General features: G+C 37.7%; 1 protein-coding gene across 1 annotated transcript in view; it reads right to left on the reverse strand.

Annotated features, from left to right (window-relative positions):
* Sycp2 (synaptonemal complex protein 2) overlaps nt 1–18,754 on the reverse strand; it is a gene marked incomplete at its 3' end in the record, with an annotated part of 80,345 nt that overhangs the window by 17,697 nt on the left and 43,894 nt on the right. The window contains exons 24-30 of the mRNA XM_031373288.1: nt 9,658–9,785; nt 8,847–8,883; nt 4,459–4,523; nt 4,311–4,368; nt 2,819–2,874; nt 2,338–2,395; nt 5–68 (exon numbers count right to left, since the gene is read on the reverse strand). Of these exons, the coding sequence (XP_031229148.1) occupies nt 5–68; nt 2,338–2,395; nt 2,819–2,874; nt 4,311–4,368; nt 4,459–4,523; nt 8,847–8,883; nt 9,658–9,785 (466 nt within the window). The remainder of the gene's footprint in view (nt 1–4; nt 69–2,337; nt 2,396–2,818; nt 2,875–4,310; nt 4,369–4,458; nt 4,524–8,846; nt 8,884–9,657; nt 9,786–18,754) is intronic.

Raw genomic sequence — 18,754 nt, forward strand, 5'->3', positions numbered from 1 at the left:
TTGCTGTCATCACATCCATATTCTGTTTCAGTGTCACTGAAGAGAGTTTTCTTCCCATGACTTAACACCTATAGAAAAAAAAATCAAAAAAACGTGTCTTAGTATGTGACCATATTAAGGTAAGCTCCTACATACTCCAAATAATTAACTAAATGCTTGTTGAGTTTTGCCAGTTTTGTTGTTGTTTACTTGTTCATTCAGGACTGGTGAAGGTTCAAACTCAGGGCCTTTTATATGCTAGGCAAAAAAGTTCTATGATACATCCTTAGGTATAACTTTTAAAAGCATTCCACAATTTATCAATAAATGGAATTTTATTTCTCATATTGTTCATGATTAGTTAGACAAATGCTGCAGTGAACAGTCAATGCCAGATTAACTAAAGTCCTCATTTCCACAACATTTATTTATACAAAGAGAATGCTCAGTGCAGCCCAACACTGCAGTCTTAGTTTTCTTCATCTTGAAGCCTTGCCCTAAGTCATCTTCCAATGGGGTACATTTAGTGACATAAATGACCGTTTTTCACCTTATCCTCACATTAAACTGTCTGAGAAACATATGATATGAAAAGTTCTAAAATTGTCATAGGATTAGCTATGCCATCATGGTTTTCATGGGGCCATTTTCCAAACTACTTTAGACCACTTTGGTAACTGTTCATTAACTTGGAATTCCCTCATTTCATTCCCAGTTAAGTGAGAACAGGTCTCATTGTGTGTCCATGGTATCTATAATAATCTGTGTTCTGTATCAAGTGAGCTATATACAATAGGAGAGTCTGTTGGGAGGGTGAAGACTGAATGATCTGTTGGAAAAACATCAAGGTATTGCTGTTCTCTCTCTCTCTCTCTCTTTCTCTCTCTCTCTCTCTTTCTCTCTCTTTTAGAAAATTCACAGCATGCATCCCATCCTTAGCTCTTACATTCTTTTTTTTTTTAAAAGATTTATTTATTTATTATATGTAAGTACACTGTAGCTGTCTTCAGATAACCCCAGAAGAGGGCATCAGATCTCATTATGGATGGTTGTGAGCTATCATGTGGTTGCTGGGATTTGAACTCAGGACCTTTGGAAGAGCAGTCGGTACTCTTACCCACTGAGTCATCTCTCCAGCCCAGGTATTGCTGCTCTCTTAGTAACTTCATTTTATCTGTTTTGCTTTGTATCTTTCTTGCTGTTATGCAAATCATGTAAGTTACCTTTTCTAAGCTCGCATGGTTTCTATCTTCAGGTTCCTCTTCTATTTTGTCCCTTTTCAGTGTTTCTACATGCACTCTTATCCAATGCATTCACACTAGTTTCATTAGATGTGAGTAAATGAAGAGCAATTTGAATTCACTGTATTTGTTGATGGGCTAAATAATCTTGACAGTTAATTTTGAAAGCATGAAGTTGTCAATATCATATGCAGATTTAGAAGGAAAAGAAGTCCAACTTACTTTAGTTTGGAAAGTTAAACAGATGAACCAGGGGCACACTGCACATCACTTTTAGGTCTAGTCTCACCTCATGGCAAGTCCTAATTCCAACAGTACTATACAGGTAGGATTTCTTTTTAAATCTCTATAATACTTGTATTATTTACTGGTTTTACTTTTTATTTTGTAGTCTGATATGATATGCAATAAAGATCCTTAACCTAAGACAATTTGACAGAGCTACCTGTATTTGAATTTTAAAATTTTCATATGGCTATCTCTTGAATTAGTCATGTTCCCTGAAGAACAAAAATTTCTCTCATTATTCTACATACATATAATGTTGTACTTATCTACTTTAGATAAAATATCTAATCTATGAGCCAAAACACAGTAACAGAGTCTCATATCTGACCATAAAAAGTTTGCCTGAACACATGGAACTGGCACTGGAATGACAGATGGTTGTGGGCTGCCATGAAGGTGCTGAGAACTGAACTTGAATCCTCTGGAAGAGCAGTCAGTGTACTCTCAACCTCTGAGCCATCCCCCTGCAGCCCCTGAAAGTTATTTTTAAGCACCAGCATGTATTTTATTTTCTAGTTAAGTAATCTCTAGTACTAAAATGTTAAGAAATACTCTTTTAAAAGTTTCCCTTGTGTGATGTGTGTGTGTGTGTGTGTGTGTGTGTGTATGTATTAAGCCATATGCATGTAATTATCGTCAGAGTCCAGAAGAGAGCATCCGATCCCATGGAATTGAAGTTTCAGAAGGTCTGTGATCTGCCCAACACAATTGTTAAGAACCAAACTCAGATCTTGTGAAGAGTATTAAGAACACTTAATCGCGAAGCTGAGTTCCCACTATAACATAAGAAATATTGGTTTTAATTGGTATATTACATGTTATAACTTACTCTTTTATCTTTTGTTTTGAGAGAAGGGTCAAGTTCATCATGATTACTTACATCTACCCTGGAAAACAAAAATACACATTAATTTTAAACAGGTATTATATTTTGTTTTCTTCTAACAGAGCACACTGGAAAATTACTAGGACTTCAGGTTTAATTCTTTCACTAGTTTTACCATTAGCTGGGTAATGGCCAGATTATTAATCCTTTCCTCAGTTTTAAAAAATGAATTTAAATAAAGGACTAAGTTTTCAACTCTATGATCATAGTCATAATATTCAAACTACCAATCTTTTACATATTCAACTTAAAAATAAGTGCTGATGTAACAATCACAGCTAGAGTAATCATGACAGTAGGATCTTAATGCTCTCCTCTCATATGTCAAAAACTCAAACAGGATTAAGGGAGATTGTTATTTAAAAGAAAGTAAATGGAGCTAAATAGAATGTAATCTATTAAATTATAATTTTAAAAATCTTACAATTTTAATGAATTATCTATACTGGCTTCTCTAGTCGAAGCTTGAAATTCTTGGATCTAAATGGAAAATAAACAGAAGCAAAAAAATCTTATGTCAAAAATAAGAGAAATACAAAAGAAAAATGATCAAAATCTAGTTTCTTTTATTTCAGATAATAAGAATTATTCATTAAAATCAGCTTACCATAGTATTTGTTGTTTAAAGCTAAATACACACAGTAAAAGTAGACTGAGAGCAAAACAAATCAGAGTATGTTCATCACAGTAAGGACTAGTGTTTTTCTTGTGACAATGCTTTATGATAAAAATCTCTAAATCGCTGACATTCTGATAGACTAGAACTTTTGCTGGACCTCACTCCTATACTAAATAACATATGTGGAGGTCACTTAAGTCTGATCACCTACAATTTATTCAACTTTTTTTTCCAACTTCTATTTAAGAAAACAATGTAACAAACAAATTTACTTGCCTTAGATTTCCTATGTAATCAACTTTTACAACCTGGTACAATGCTTATATGTAATCTTAAATTATACAACCTCCCATGCTCCTGACTCAGAATAAATACATGAATACTCTAATAATCATTTGCTAAAGACAGCAAAAATAACATGTGTTGAAAGCAGTCTTATAAAATGAACGTCCACCGTAGTTCTGAACACAGTGTGCGGCTCTCTCTAACACAGTAGTGTGTGGCTCTCTCTAACACAGTAGTGTGCGGTTCTCTCCTGATGAAAATGTCAAACTCTGCTACAGAGTTTGTAAGCAGCCCTCATGCCTTCATGCCCCCAGTATGATGCTTTCTGTGCTGTTCAATAAACACAGACAAAAATCATTTTTGTTAGGGGCACATAAATACACAGAGAAACAGACACAGGGAGATATTCACAAGACAACCTTCAGGCAGGCAAGGATTCAGACTCATAAAACAGAGGAAGATGTAAGAAATAAAGAGAAAACGTTAAATAACAACAGAAGCATTTTGGTTTCTTTTTTTTTTTTTAATGGGACACAACACACTGCTAGTGATTCTGAGTTTCTTATTAACGCATTCAAATGAATCACAATTTTCTTTAAAGATCAAGTCTAAGGTACTGAGAATCTCCAGTTAACTCATTTTTCTCTATTAAAAAATAGAAAAAAAGGGCTGGAGAGATGGCTCAGCAGGTAGGAGCACTGACTGCTCTTCTGAAGGTCCAGAATTCAAATTCCAGCAACCACATGGTGGCTCACAACCATCCCTAATAAGATCTGACACTCTCTTCTGGTGTTTTTAAAGACAGCTACAGTGTACTTTCATATAATAACAAATAAATATTTAAAAATAGAAAAATCTACTTAGATTACTTATGCTTGTTTTCCAAATATACCATTTCATATTTTAAACACTGTAAGGTATATCTTTCCCAAGATGCATCTCAAACAGATGCTCATAACTGCATATAACTGTAAGAAGAACTAAGCACAAAATCAGTGGATTTTTAGCTTACTCCAAGTTTTATAACAGGCTCAACAGCACCATTCAAGCTGAAATTATACACATCATTCCTGTAAAGAACAAAGATAAATGTTAGCACCACTGCATAAGGAAAATATCCAGTCTCTTCAAATAACAAACACTTAAGAAAATTTACTCACAGTGGACATTCAGAAGTAACATTAACAACAGTTGTCTTCAGTTTTCTGTAACTCTTTCTCTGAACCTTTTGCAAAACATGAAAGAGGTTTACATAAAAACATTTAAACATGAGATTGCTAGCTGCATCAGATAAGTCACATGAGCAACTGAATTGTGAAACATTTTTTACTTGTGCATTCAACTAACACAAATCTATTATTTGTAACATTCTCCTTAGTAAGAATGAATCAGTCTTGTTGATCAATGGAATAGAATGGAAGACCAGAAATAAAACCACACACTTACAGACACTTGATCTTTGACAAAGAAGCCAAAAATATACAATAAAAAAGAGAAAGCATCTTCAATACATGGTGCTGGTTTAACCAGCAGTCTGTATGTAATAGAAAAATGAAAATAGACCCATATTTGTCACCTTGTACAAAGCTCAAGTCCAACTGGATCAAGAACCTCAACATAAAACCAGATACACTGAATCTAATAGAAGAGAAAATGGGAAAGAGCCTTGAACTCATTGGCACAGGGGGACATTTCCTAAACAGAACTCCAATGACTCAGGCTCTAAGATCAAGAATTGATAAATAGGACTTCATAAAACTGGAATGCTTCTGTAAGGCAAAGGACATAGTCGATAGGACAAATCGGCAACCTACAGATTGGGGAAAAGTCTTCACTAACCCCACATCCAATAGAGGGCTAATATCCAAAATATATAAAGAACTCAAGAAGCTAACCACCAAGAAACCAAACAACCCAATCAAAAAATGAGGTATAGAACAAAACAGAGAATTCAAAACAGAGGACTCTCAAATGGTTGAGAAGCACTTAAATAAATGTTCAAAGTCCTTAGTGATCAGGGAAATGCAAATTAAAATGACCCTGAGATTCCACCTTATACCAATCAGAATGGCTAAGATCAAAACAGCACATGTTGGCAAGGATGTGGAGGAAGAGGAGCACTCCTCCATTACTGGTGAGATTGAAAACTGGTAAAACCACTCTGGAAATCAATCTGGAATTTCCTCAGAAAATTGAAAATAGATCTACCTGATGACCCTGGTATACCACTCCTGGGCATATACTCAAAAGATGCACCACCATACCACAGGGGCACATGTTGCACTATGTTCATATGAGCCTTATTTGTGATAGCCAGAAGCTGGAAACAACAGATGACCCACATCAGAAGACTCAATATAGAAAATGTGGTTCATTTATACAATGGAATACTATTCCATTGTTATTTTTATTAAGAATGAGGACATCATGAGTTTTGCAGGCAAATGCATGGAACTAGAAAATATTATCCTGAGTGAGGTAATCCCGACCCAAAAAGTCGTGCATGATATGTACTCAGTAACAAGTGGATATTAGCAAAAAACACCAAAAAACCAAAAACCAAAAACCAAAAACAGAATTCCCAGGATAAAATCCACAGAACTCAAGAAGGGTAACAAGCCAAAGGGCCCAAGTAAGGATGCCCCAATCCCTCTTGAGAGGGAGAAGAAAGTAATCACAAGAGGGGTGGGAGGGAGAGAGGGACCTGGGTCAGAAAGGCTACAGGGAGGGAAAGAGAGGAACATGATCTATCGATCAGGTATTGGGTGGGGAGGGGCAGGACTAAAGCCCTGAGTGCTAGAGCAGAAAGAATCAAAATAGGCAACCTCAGGAGGTAGGAGGTGGAGGGATCCTCTAGAATGTATCAGAGACCTGAGAGGTGAGAGACTCTCAGGACTCAAAGGGAGGATCTTAGATAAAATGCCCTACAGTGGGGAGAGGGAACTTGTAGAATCCACCTCCAGTAGAAAGACAGGACATCAAGAGGAGGGATAGGGTTGCCATCCCACAGTCAAAAACTCTGAACCAGACTTGTTCCTGTCTGAAAGAACTGCAGCATCAAAAATGGAGAAGAGCCTGAGGGAAAGAAGATCCAGTGACAGGATCAAATTGTGATCCAGCTCAAGGGGAGGCCCCAAGGCCTAGCACTACTATTGGTGCTATTGTGTACTTACAGAGAGAAGCCTAGGATGGCTGCCTTCCAAGAGGCCCAACAAGCAGCTGAAATAGTCAGATGCAGATATTTACACCCAACCAGTGGTCACCACAGAAGCTAGTGACCCTTGTGGTTCAATTAGGGAAAAGCTGGAAGAAGCTGAGGAGGAGGGCAGCCCCATATGAAGAACAGCAGTCTCAGCTAACCTGGACCCCACCCCAGGATCTCACAGACACTGAGCCACCAACCAGGCACACACCAGCTGATATGAGACCCCTACACATATGCAGGAGAGGACTGCTGGGTCTGGACTCAGAGAAGATGCACCTAACCCTCTAGAGACTTGGGGCCCCAGGGAGTGGGGAGGTCTGGTGGGGTGGAGGTATGGGGGTGGGGATATTCTCTTGGAGATGAGAAGGGGCATTGTAGGGAGGGGGTATAAGATGTGGAACACAAGAGGAAGGAAGACCAAAGTGTGGATACTTCGTTCCTTCTTAAAAGGGGGAACAGAATACCCATGGAAGGAGTTGTAGAGACTAACTATGGAGCAGAGACTAAAGGAAGGACAATTCAAAGACTGCTCTACCTGGGAATCCTTCTCATATTCAATCATCAAATCTAGGCACTATTGTGGATGCCAGCAAGTGCTGGATGACAGGAGCCTGATATAGCTGTCTCCTGAGAGGCTCTGACAGTACCCAACTAATACAGAAGTAGAGGCTCACAGCCATCCATTGGACTGAGCACAGGGTCCCCAGTAAAGGAGCTAGAGAAGGGACCCAAAGAGCCGAAGGGTCTGCAGCCCCTTAGGATGAACAACAATATGAACTAACTAGTACCCTCAGAGCTCCCAGGGACTAAAACACCAACCAAAGAGTACACATGGTGGGACTCATTGCTCCAGCAGCATATGTATAGCAGAGGATGGCCAAATTGGTCATCAATGAGAGGAGAGGCCCTTGGCCCTGTGAAGGTTTTATGCCCCAGTGTAGGGGAATTCCAGTGCTAGTAAGCAGGAGGGGGTGGGGTGGTGAGCAGAGGAGGGGGAAAGGAATAGGGGTTTGTTTTAGTTTTTTTCTTTTCTTCTTTTTTCTTTTCTTCTTCTTCTTCTTTTTTTTGGGGGGGGGGAACCTGGGAAAGGAGATATTTTAAATAAAAAAAAAAGATGTGGAACAGTCAGAGGGCAGACTGGGATTGGGATAAAGACTAGACTGTAATAAAAGATTAAAGAATAAAAAAATAAAAGAAAAAGATTGTTATCCCTCCACCAAAAGAATGAATCAATTGATTAAAAACATCTCCTAACAAAACTACTGTCTTGCAATGACAGTTTAAAAACATATAAAAAACCCTAACAAGCCATTCCATATCTCAGTTCAATAAGCAGCAAGCAGCAGAGACAAATTCGGTTTCTGAACATGGGACATGGTTAAAGAACGGGACATGGTTAAAATGGGAATTTTGGAAAGTAAAGAAGGTAGTGTTTATACATAATGAAAGGTCTGGCACAAAACATGCTATAAAGCAAAGAAAACTATACATGACTAGTGTAATAACAAGCCAAGAACTGGAGAGTCGACCCTTGAAATTTAACAATTAAAAAGAAAAACCTATAAATGGTGAAGTCAAAGAGGATCTGTATTTTTAAGCCTAAACAAACGATAAATATTTTAACAAAATCAAGATTCCAGGATTAGTCAGGATAGATGGGATCACCTAGCAAAACAAAAAATAGTTAGATATTGTGATAAAACAAAATCCAGACTAAATCATAGACCCCAAATGAGAATACTGGATCCCTATTTGAAACTATGGTATGGGTGCTATAGCCACCACAGAGGTACGCCCTTAGTTGTCTTCTTGTGAGACAGAGTCTCACTAAAAGTTATCTAGGTAGTCCCTAAACCTGCAATCCTTCTGCCTTAGCTCTCCGAGTAGCTGGAATTATAGGAGTATACACCATAGGTCCGGTTTAAAAAGAATTCTTCTTTAGAAGACAGAAAGTTAGGGAACTATTTTAAGTAACTTGTGACTAAATTTGTCAATTGTTATAATCTATTTAGCAGTACTCTATAACTTTAAATCTAATTCCCTTTTCTTTAAAAAAAAAAAAACCTATTTATTCTTCTTATTTTATACACATTGTTGTTTTGCTTGCATGTATGTCTATGTGAGGGTGTCAGGTCCCCTGGAATAGAAGTTACAGATGGTTTTGAGCTGTTATATAGATGCTGGGAATTGAACCCAAGTCCTCCAGAAGAGCAGCCAGTGCTCTTAAACTCTGAGCCATCTCTCTAGCCTCACCCCCAATTTTATTTTCTAACTATTATTTTAGTGCTTATAATTAAATATTGAGTCTGACTGTAGAAATTGGTGGAATTAAGCAGCACCTACCTTATTTAACTGCAGGTCAGGTTTCTTTGAAAACCCACTACAAAAAAAAAAAGATAGTGGCAATATTTAAGGAATGGCTCAGTTATCAGTAAAATATTTTTCATATATACTATTATTATAAATAGTAAAACATATCTGGATTACTAAATTAACTATGCTAAAAAATGGGTACCAACACAAACTTAAAACAAAATCTCTAGTCAGTCTGATAGGTTTCCAATCTAACAACTATTACGATCATAGTTAAAATCTAAGTTGCATCAGTAACATAGGAGGAAGTGTCAGACACTGTAAAAGGACTTTATCTCTTAATCCAGGAAAGGACTTTATCTCTTACTGCATAAGGCCAGAGTGAATTTAAACATGAATGAACAATCTCACAGTCTATAAATGGATGTTTATGATAAGAATAATATTTCAAAAATATTGCAAACAAGAAATACTAGTTAGTACAATTATTTCAGCTCACTGACACCCCATACTTCATTAAGCAATAAATTTTTAGCACGCTTATCTTTAGTCATTACTAAGATTCTATAAATAAAATTCTAAGTTGTTTATATTTCATAGATTTCTCTCTGAATGCCACACTTTGTTTCATACTTTTGACACTTTATACAGTATAATTACACTCTAGAATGCTCTATATCTTATAGTTTGCTACTACTACTACTAGTAATAACAAATTAGTAATTATTTTCTAGTAGAAAGTTATATTATTCAAACATGTCCCTAAAACCTTTTCTCATACTGTTCAAGCCAATTTAGTTGTATCTGTCAAAAATACTACTATCTCAACTTCCGACTGTACCTGCCATCCTGAGGCTTCTTCTGTTTTCTTGTTGATATCATGCTATCACTTGGGTTATACCTCCTATTAATTTGGTTGATCAAAGATTCTGATGTACTGGTAAATCTTTTCCCTTTTGAATTTTCTCTCTGAAACAATTAGAAGTTACTTTAAAACTACCAGTTAAATTCCAAGGGACAATAAAGGCTGAAAGAAAGTTAAGCAAATCTGCTTCTATGGAGACCTACAAAGAATATGAGAAGTTGGAAATGAATAAGTCTGAACTTTATGCAGCAGTCTAAACCATTCTACCCACATACAGAGCTATGCCAAATGCTATACATATTTTGGTACATAGTTTTTAAAGTTATTATACATGAAAATAAAGTACTTCAGGGGGAAAAGGCAGTTCTTTGAAAAGATCAGTAAAATGGGCAACCTACCAGCAAAGTTAACTAAGAACTAAAATATGAAATTGCTAACCAGTAATGAAGGGTCCATCATTCTCAATCACAAAGGCAGGAAAATCATTGAGGAAAATTTATGACTTTATGTCTACTACTCTGATAACAAGTGAGATGGACTAGTTCCTTGAACGATATAGTTATTTTTAAATACAGGCTAAGAGAAATGGGACATTTGAGAAAACCTGCATTTATGGATTCAATCAATGGTTATCTTCCCATAATAAAAGGCACCAGATCTAGGTAGGTTTATTAGTGACTTCATTTAATGGAAAAATTATATCAGATTCTTCCTAATATACCCATTAGCTCTCATAAACACAGATAGCAAATCAAGTTCAATACATGAGAAGAACTGCACAACAGAAACTAGTAGAATTTGTTCCTGGTATGCAAGGCTGTAACCAACATTAAAACTCACTGCCTATCATCTCTCACCTCAGATAGTCTGAGGGAGAAATGTACCATCAACAGACCAATAGATACACAACTAATAAAATGATAAAAGAAAATCTCAGCAACCTAGTAGCAGGGATTTCCACACATAGATAAAACACACAAACACGACAGTACACACATGAAATGTTCTAAAAGGCTCATGTGTGGCTTTACCACAACTAGTAGCTCTAACTGAGAGAGGTCACTGGATCATAACAGTGTTAATCTCATCAATGGATTACTTTACTGATAAATTCACAGTTGAGTGGGTTAAGAGGTAGGAGATACCTTTATGGAAAAAATGAATGATCTAGGGATAACTCTTTGACAGGTATAACTATCCTCAAGCCCCCTTTTCCTCCTTCCATCCCTTTGTTTCTACTTCGTCACTATGGAGGTGAGGAGCTTCATCCCACCTGTTGTCCCTGACAAGAGCTACAGACAGAATCTTTCAAACTGTTGAACAAAAACAAATCTTTTCCTTGGGTATTTGGATCAGAGTGATAGAAAAACTGACTAATATCCAATAAAAATAACTATGAAAGCTGAAAGATGGCTCAGAAGTTCAGAGCACTAGCTGCTCTTTCAGAGGACCTGGGTTCAGTTCTGAGGATGCACAACATGGCAGCTCACAGCTATCTATAACTCTAGTTCAAGGATTATAACACCTTCTTCTGGCCCCAAAGTCAGTATATGTATGTGGTCACATACAAACATGAATGCAACACACTTATATACATACTTTTTTATTTTTAAGATATTTTCTTTATTTTCATGTCATATGATTTCTCCTTTCCCAGTTTCCCCTCCAAAAAAAGCAAAAACAAAAACAAAAAACAAAACAAAACACCAACAAGAACAAACCCCTGTTGCCTCCCCCCTCCCCTTACTTGCCATCCCACCCTCTCTCACTTATTGGCCCTGGAATTCCCCTACACTGGGGCACAGAATCTTCACAGGGCAAAGGGCCTCTCCTCCCATTAATGATCGACTTTGCAATCCTCTACTATACACATGCTGCCAGAACAATCAGTCCCACCATGTGTACTCCTTGGTTGGTGGTTGAGTCCCTGGGAGCTCTGAGTGTACTAGTTAGTTCATATTGTTGTTTACATATATTTTTTTAAAAAGTTTAAAATTACAAAGAAGTTAAAAGTAGCATCACACTCTGTGAGGAACTAGATCCTTTAATAAGATGACTAGTAAGTATTTTTCCTTTCATCACTTCCTTTTCATAAACCCAGCTAACTCAATAATAAGCAAAAAAAAAAAAAGAATTAAAATCTCATAGGTAATCTTAATGTTTATTTATAAAGTTCCCCAATGTCTTTTAGACCTGACATACATGAAAAGATTAATGCTCTGCTGAAGTGGATTTGTTCACTGTATGTGTGTGTTGAGGTTCTTGATTCTGTGGTGTTGATCATTTGTCTGTGTTGGCATCCCAATTCTGTCTTGATAACTGCAGCTTTATAGTCAGTTTATAGCACTATCAGTTCTCCCTGTCGCCCATTGGCTATCATGAGCATTTGAGGTTGAATTTATTTCTAACACAAAGGTTGCTGGGATTGCATTAAAGTCATAAAGTCAAAATGTCTCAACTTTGAGAATAATCTATAACATGTGTGGAATATCTTTTGGGTTTTCTCAGATTACTTTTATCAGAGTTCTGTAGTTTTTCTCTTGTGTAGATTTATACAATAATTTCATTTAGGGTTGCTACTAAAAACTTCTGGTTTCTGCAAAACTGATGGCCTTTTGTATTTTAATCTTGTACCTTACAACTTTACTATTATTGATTAGTATTTATGGAGTCTAGAAAATTTCTGAAAAATTAAAGTACTACATATTAAGAATTATCACTGGCCTTTGGGGACTGCTCCAACTCAGGAACTCAGGAGAGATCTCCATTTTCTCTCCAGTGACCCTCTAAGGCTGGACCAGCCAGAAGGCACAGGCCTCAGAAGTGGCAGGGCAGCCAGCACAGGATCCTTTCTACCTCCCTCTTCACCTAGGAGGAACTGCAGATCCACAGCCCTCTCTGTCCCTTCCGTGCAAGTGGAGAGCCTGTCTCCAGCCTGGTGTCTCCAAACTCCTGTAACCAGGGTTTGTTCTGACACCAGGACTCTGGAGGGATGACTGATCCACAGCACATCGCACACAGGTCTTACCAGAGGAGAGCTGATCTCCCAGAAGTGCTGACACAGGCTTACAGACCCACAGGAGGAACAAGCTCCAGCCAGAGACAGCAAGAACATCTAACGCCAGAGACCAACAGATGGTGAAAAGCAATCACAAGACTCTTACCAACAGAAACCAAGACTACTTGGCTTCATCAGAATCTAGTACTCCTACCACAGCAAGTCCTGGATATCCCAAAACATCAGAAAAGCAAGATTTGGATCTAAAATCATATCTCACGATGGTGATAGAAGAATTTAAGAAGAGCAAGGATAACTCCCTTAAAGAAATACAGGAGTACACAGGTAAACAAGCAGAAGCCCTTAAAGAGGAAACACAAAAATCCCTTAAAGAATTACAGGAAAGCACAACCAAACAGGTGAAGGAATTGAACAAAACCATCCAGGAACTAAAAATGGAAATAGAAACGGTTAAGAAATGCTATGCACACTCGTCTACTCTAGTCACATCCAAAATATTGGGGATAAAATCCTGATAAAGGATAAGAGGCAATAAGACTTCAAAAGGAGTTCTGTGCCTCCTGGATTTCAGACTAGTCGCTGGTATCTCCTAACTCAGACGTGTTCCAGATCAGTCTTTCCAATCATCAACATGCCCTCATAATTAGGCATAAAGCTACCCCAAGTAATGATTTGTAAATGGTTAAGATTGGGCATTGTCTCCTGGCCGACACAATGTTTCCAACTATCTTAGTTTAATGTTTTACGTACTAGAGAGTAATTGAAGGGTTTCCCCCACTCTAGGACATTAGCTAAAAGAGTTAGGTCAGGACTCCCCTCTGCCTGCCTCCAGCAAGAACCAGAGAATTAGTATAAGAATACCTCAACAGGGAGGGCTCCACCCCTCTTCCTCTTGTTTCACACCTAGCTACCAGACCCTGCTGACCTGGGTGTGGGGGTCACTTGCCTACTTGACTTCAGTCTAGCAGAAGGACTGGGAGAAGAAGAAGGACTTGGACTCATATGAAGGACTAACACTAGAACTTAGATGGGCTAGGACTCAGATTCATGCATCCGCATTCCCCCCGGGCCCAGAGTGGTTGGGCCCGGGGGATACAGCACCAGTTCAGAAGAGATAGCTGCTGCTTTAGACCCAGTATGTTTTAGATAGCCTCAGATGTACCTCAACTATTGAGCTGCCAGATTTACCATCTCTCTTTTACAATGACTGTAAAAGTCTGATGCCATTTCTAAGAATACATTTAGATCTTATACTTCATGTGTTGTCTCTGCCGACATTTCTTCGCCTACGCCTTGTCGACCTGACTAGGACCCCCGTTTCTCCCGCGGGTTGAGGGAGGCCCAGATCGGCCGGCCCGCGGCAGGTGGCGCCCGAACAGGGACTTGAACCCATAGGTGCAAGCATCACTAACAGAATAAAAGAGATAGAAGAGAGGATCTCAAGTACAGAAGATAACATAGAAAACATTGACACAACAGTCAAAGAAAACACAAGATGCAAAAAGTTCCTAACCAAAAACATCCAGGAAATCCAGGTCACAATGAGAAGAACCTAAGGATAATAGGTATAGAAGAGAATGAAGACCTCCAACTTAAAGGTCCAGTAAATATCTTCAATATTCAATAAAATTATAGAAGAAAACTTCTCTAACTTAAAGAAAGAGATGCCCATGAACATACCAGAAGCCTACAGAACTCCAAATAGACTGGACCAGAAAAGAAATTCCTCCCTTCACATAATAGTCAAAACACCAAATGTACAAAACAAAGAAAAAATATTAAAAGCAGTGAGGGAAAAAGGTCAAGTAACATATAAAGGCAGACCTATCAGAATTACACCAGACTTCTTGCCAGAGACTATGAAAGCCAGAAGATCCTGGGCAGATGTCATACAGACCTTAAGAGAATACAAATACCAGCCCAGGCTACTATACCCAGCAAAACTCTCAATTACCATAGATGGAGAAACCAAAGTATTCCAAAACAAAACCAAATTTATACAATATATTTTCACAAATCCAGCCCTTCAAAGGGTAATAAATGGAAAACTTCAACACAAGGAGGGAAACTACATCCTAGAAAAAGCAAAAAAAATAATTTTCCAACAAAATTAAAAGAAGATAGCCACATGAACAGAATTCCAACTCTAACAACAAAAATAACAGGAAGCAACAATTACCTTTCCTTAATATCTATTAATATCAATGGACTCAATTCTCCACTAAAAAGACATAGACTATCAGATTGAGTATGTAAACAGGACCCAACATTTTGCTGCATACAGGAAACCCACCTCAGTGACAAAGATAAACACTACCTCAGAATAAAAGGATGGAAAACAAATTTTGAAGCCAATGGTCCCAAGAAAAAAGCTGGAGTAGCCATTCTAATAACAAATACAATCAACTTTCAACCTAAAGTGCTCAAAAAAGATAAGGAGGGAAACTTCATATTCATCAAAAGTATGATCTACCAAGAGGAACTTTCAATTCTGAACCTCTATGCTCCAAATGCAAGGGCATCTACATTCATACAAGAAACTTAACTAAAGCTCAAAGCACACATTGCACTGCACACAATAGTGGGAGATTTCAACACCCCACTCTGCAATGGACAGATCATGGAAACAGAAACTAAACAAAGTCATGGTGAAACTAACAGAAGTTATGAAACAGATGGATTTAACAGATATCTATAGAACTTTTTATCAAAAGACAAAAGGATATACCTTCTTTTCAGCACCTTATAGTCCCTTCTCCAAAACTGACCATATAATTGGTCACAGATCAGACCTCAACAAATACAAGAAGATTGAAATAATTCCTTGCATCCTATCAGATCACCATGGACTAAGGCTGCTCCTCAATAACAACATAAACAATAGAATGCCCACATACACGTGGAAGCTCAACAACACTCTATTCAATGATAACTTGGTCAAAGAAATTAAAGGCTTTCTAGAGTTTAATGAAATGAAGCTACAACATACCCAAACTGATGGGACACAATGAAAGCAGTCCAAAGAGGAAAACTCATATCTTTAAGTGCCTACAAAAAGAAACTGGAGAGAGCATACACCAGCAATTTGACAACACATCTGAAAGCTCTAGAAAAAAAGAAGCAAATTCACCCAAGAGGAGTCAAAGGCAGGAAATAATCACACTCAGGGCTGAAATCAACAAAATAGAAACAAAAAGAACAATACAAAGAATCAACCAAACCAGGGGCTGGTTCTTTGAGAAAATCAACAAGATAGATAAACCCTTAGCCAGACTAACTAGAGGGCACAGAGACAGTATCCTAATTAACAAGATCAGAAATGAAAAGGGAGACATAACAACAGACACTGAGGAAATCCAAAAAATCATGAGAACCTACTACAAAAGCCTATACTCAACAAAACTAGAAAACCTGATGAAATGGATAATTTTCTAGACAGATACCAGGTACCAAAGTTAAATCAAGATCAGATCAACGATCTAAACAGTCCCATATCTGCTAATGAAATAGAAACAGTCATTAATAGTCTCCCAACCAAAAAAAGCCCAGGACCATATGGGTTTAGTATAGAGTTTTATCAGACCTTCAAAGAACACCTAATATCAATACTCTTCAAACTATTCCACAAAATAGAAATGGAAGGTACTCTACCCAATTCGTTCTATGAAGCCACAATTACTCTTATACCTAAACCACACAAAGACCTAACAAAGAAAGAAAACTTCAGACCAATTTCCCTTATGAATATCAATGCAAAAATTCTCAATAAAATTCTTGCCAACCGAATCAAAGAAAACATCAAAACAATCATCCACCATGATCAAGTAGGCTTCATCCCAGGGATGCAGGGATGGTTCAATATATGCAAATTCATCAATATAATTCACTATATAAACAAACTCAAAGGAAAAAACCCCATATGATCATCTCATTAGATGCTGAGAAAGCATTTGACAAAATGGAACATCCCTTCATGATAAAAGTCTTGGAAAGATCAGGAATTCAAGGCAGATACTTAAACATAGTAAAAGCAATATGCAGTAAACCAGTAGCCAACATCAAACTAAATGGAGAGAAACTTGAAGCAGTCCCACTAAAATCAGGGACTAGACAAGGCTGCCCACTCTCTCCCTACCTATTCAATATTGTACTTGAATCCTAGTCAGAGCAATTAGACAAAAGGAGATCAAAGAGATATGAATTGGAAAGGAAGAAGTCAAACTATCACTATATGCTGATCATAAGATAGTATACTCAAGTGATCCCAAAAATTCTACCGGAGAGCTCCTAAACCTGATAAACAACTTCAGCAACGTAGCTGGATATTAAATTAACTCAAGCAAATCATTGTCCTTCCTCTACACAAAGGATAAACTGGCTGAGAAAGAAATTAGGGAAACAACACCCTTCACAATAGTCACAAAGAATATAAAATACCTTGGTGTGACTCTAACTAAGCAAGTAAAAGATCTGTTTGACAAAAACTTAAAATCTCTGAAGAAGGAAACTGAAGATCTCAGAAGATGGAAAGATCTCCCATGCTCATGGATTGGCAGGATTAATATAGTAAAAATGGCCATCTTACCGAAGGCAATCTACAGATTCAATGCAATCCCCATCAAAATTCCAACTCAAGCCTTCACAGACTTAGAAAGAGCAATTTGCAAATTCATCTAGAATAACAAAAAACCCAGGATAGCCAAAACTATTCTCAACAATAAAGGAACCTCTGGTGGAATCACCATCCTGGACCTTAAGTTGTACTACAGAGAAATTGTGATGAAAATTGCATGGTATTAATACAGTGACAGGCAGATAGATCAGCGGAGTAGAATTGAAGACCCAGAAATGAACCCATACGCCTATGGTCACTTGATCTTTGACAAAGGAGCCAAAACCATTCAGTGGAAAAAAGACAGCATTTTCAACAAATGGTGCTGGCTCAACTGGCAGTTAGCCATGTAGAAGAATGCAAATGGATCCATTTCTATCTCCTTGTACAAAGCTCAAGTCCAAGTGGATCAAGGACCTCCACATAAAACCAGATACACTGAAACTAATAGAAAAGAAAGTGGGGAAGAGCCTTGAGCACATAGGCACAGGGGAAATTTTCCTGAACAGAACACCAATAGCTTATGCTCTAAGATCAAGAATTGACAAATGAGACTTCATAAAATTGCAAAGCTTCTGTAAGGCAAAAGACACTGTCAACAGGACAAAATGGCAACCAACAAATTGTGGAAAGATCTTTACCAATCCTATATCTGATAGAGGGCTATTATCAAAACTATATAAAGAACTCAAGAAGTTAGACTCAAGAGAAACAAATAACCCTATTAAAAATGGGGTACAGAGCTAAACAAAGAATTCTTAACTGATGAATACCAAATGGCTGAGAAGCACCTAAAGAAATGTTCAACATCCTTAGTCATAAGGGAAATGCAAATCAAAAGAACCCTGAGATTCCACCTCACACCAGTGAGAATGGCTAGAATAAAAAACTCAGGGGACAGCAGATGCTGGCAAGGTTGTGGAGAAAGAGGAACACTCTTTCATTGCTGGTGGGACTGTAAGCTGGTACAACCACTGTGGAAATCAGTTTAGCAGTTCTTCCAGAAACTGGACATAGTACTACCAAAGGACCCAGCTATACCACTCCTGGGCATATACCCAGAAGATGCTCCAACATGTAATAAGGACACATGCTCCACTATGTTCATAGCAGCCTTATTTATAATAGCCAGAAACTGGAAACAACCCAGATGTCCCTCAACAGAGGAATGAATACAGAAAATGGGGTACATCTACATGATGGAGTACTACTCAGCTATTAAAAACAATGAATTTATGAAATTCTTGGGGAAATCGATGGACCTGGAGAATATCATCCTCAGTGAGGTAACCCAATCACAAAAGAACACACATGTTATGCATTCTCTGATAAGTGAATATTATCTCAGAATATCAGAATACACAAAGTATAAATCACAAACCATAAGAAACTCAAGAAGAAGGAAGACCAAAGTGTGGATTCTTCATTCCTTCTTAAAAGGG

This window comes from Mastomys coucha, unplaced genomic scaffold, assembly GCF_008632895.1.
Source record: "Mastomys coucha isolate ucsf_1 unplaced genomic scaffold, UCSF_Mcou_1 pScaffold15, whole genome shotgun sequence".
Taxonomy (NCBI): Eukaryota; Metazoa; Chordata; class Mammalia; order Rodentia; family Muridae; genus Mastomys; species Mastomys coucha.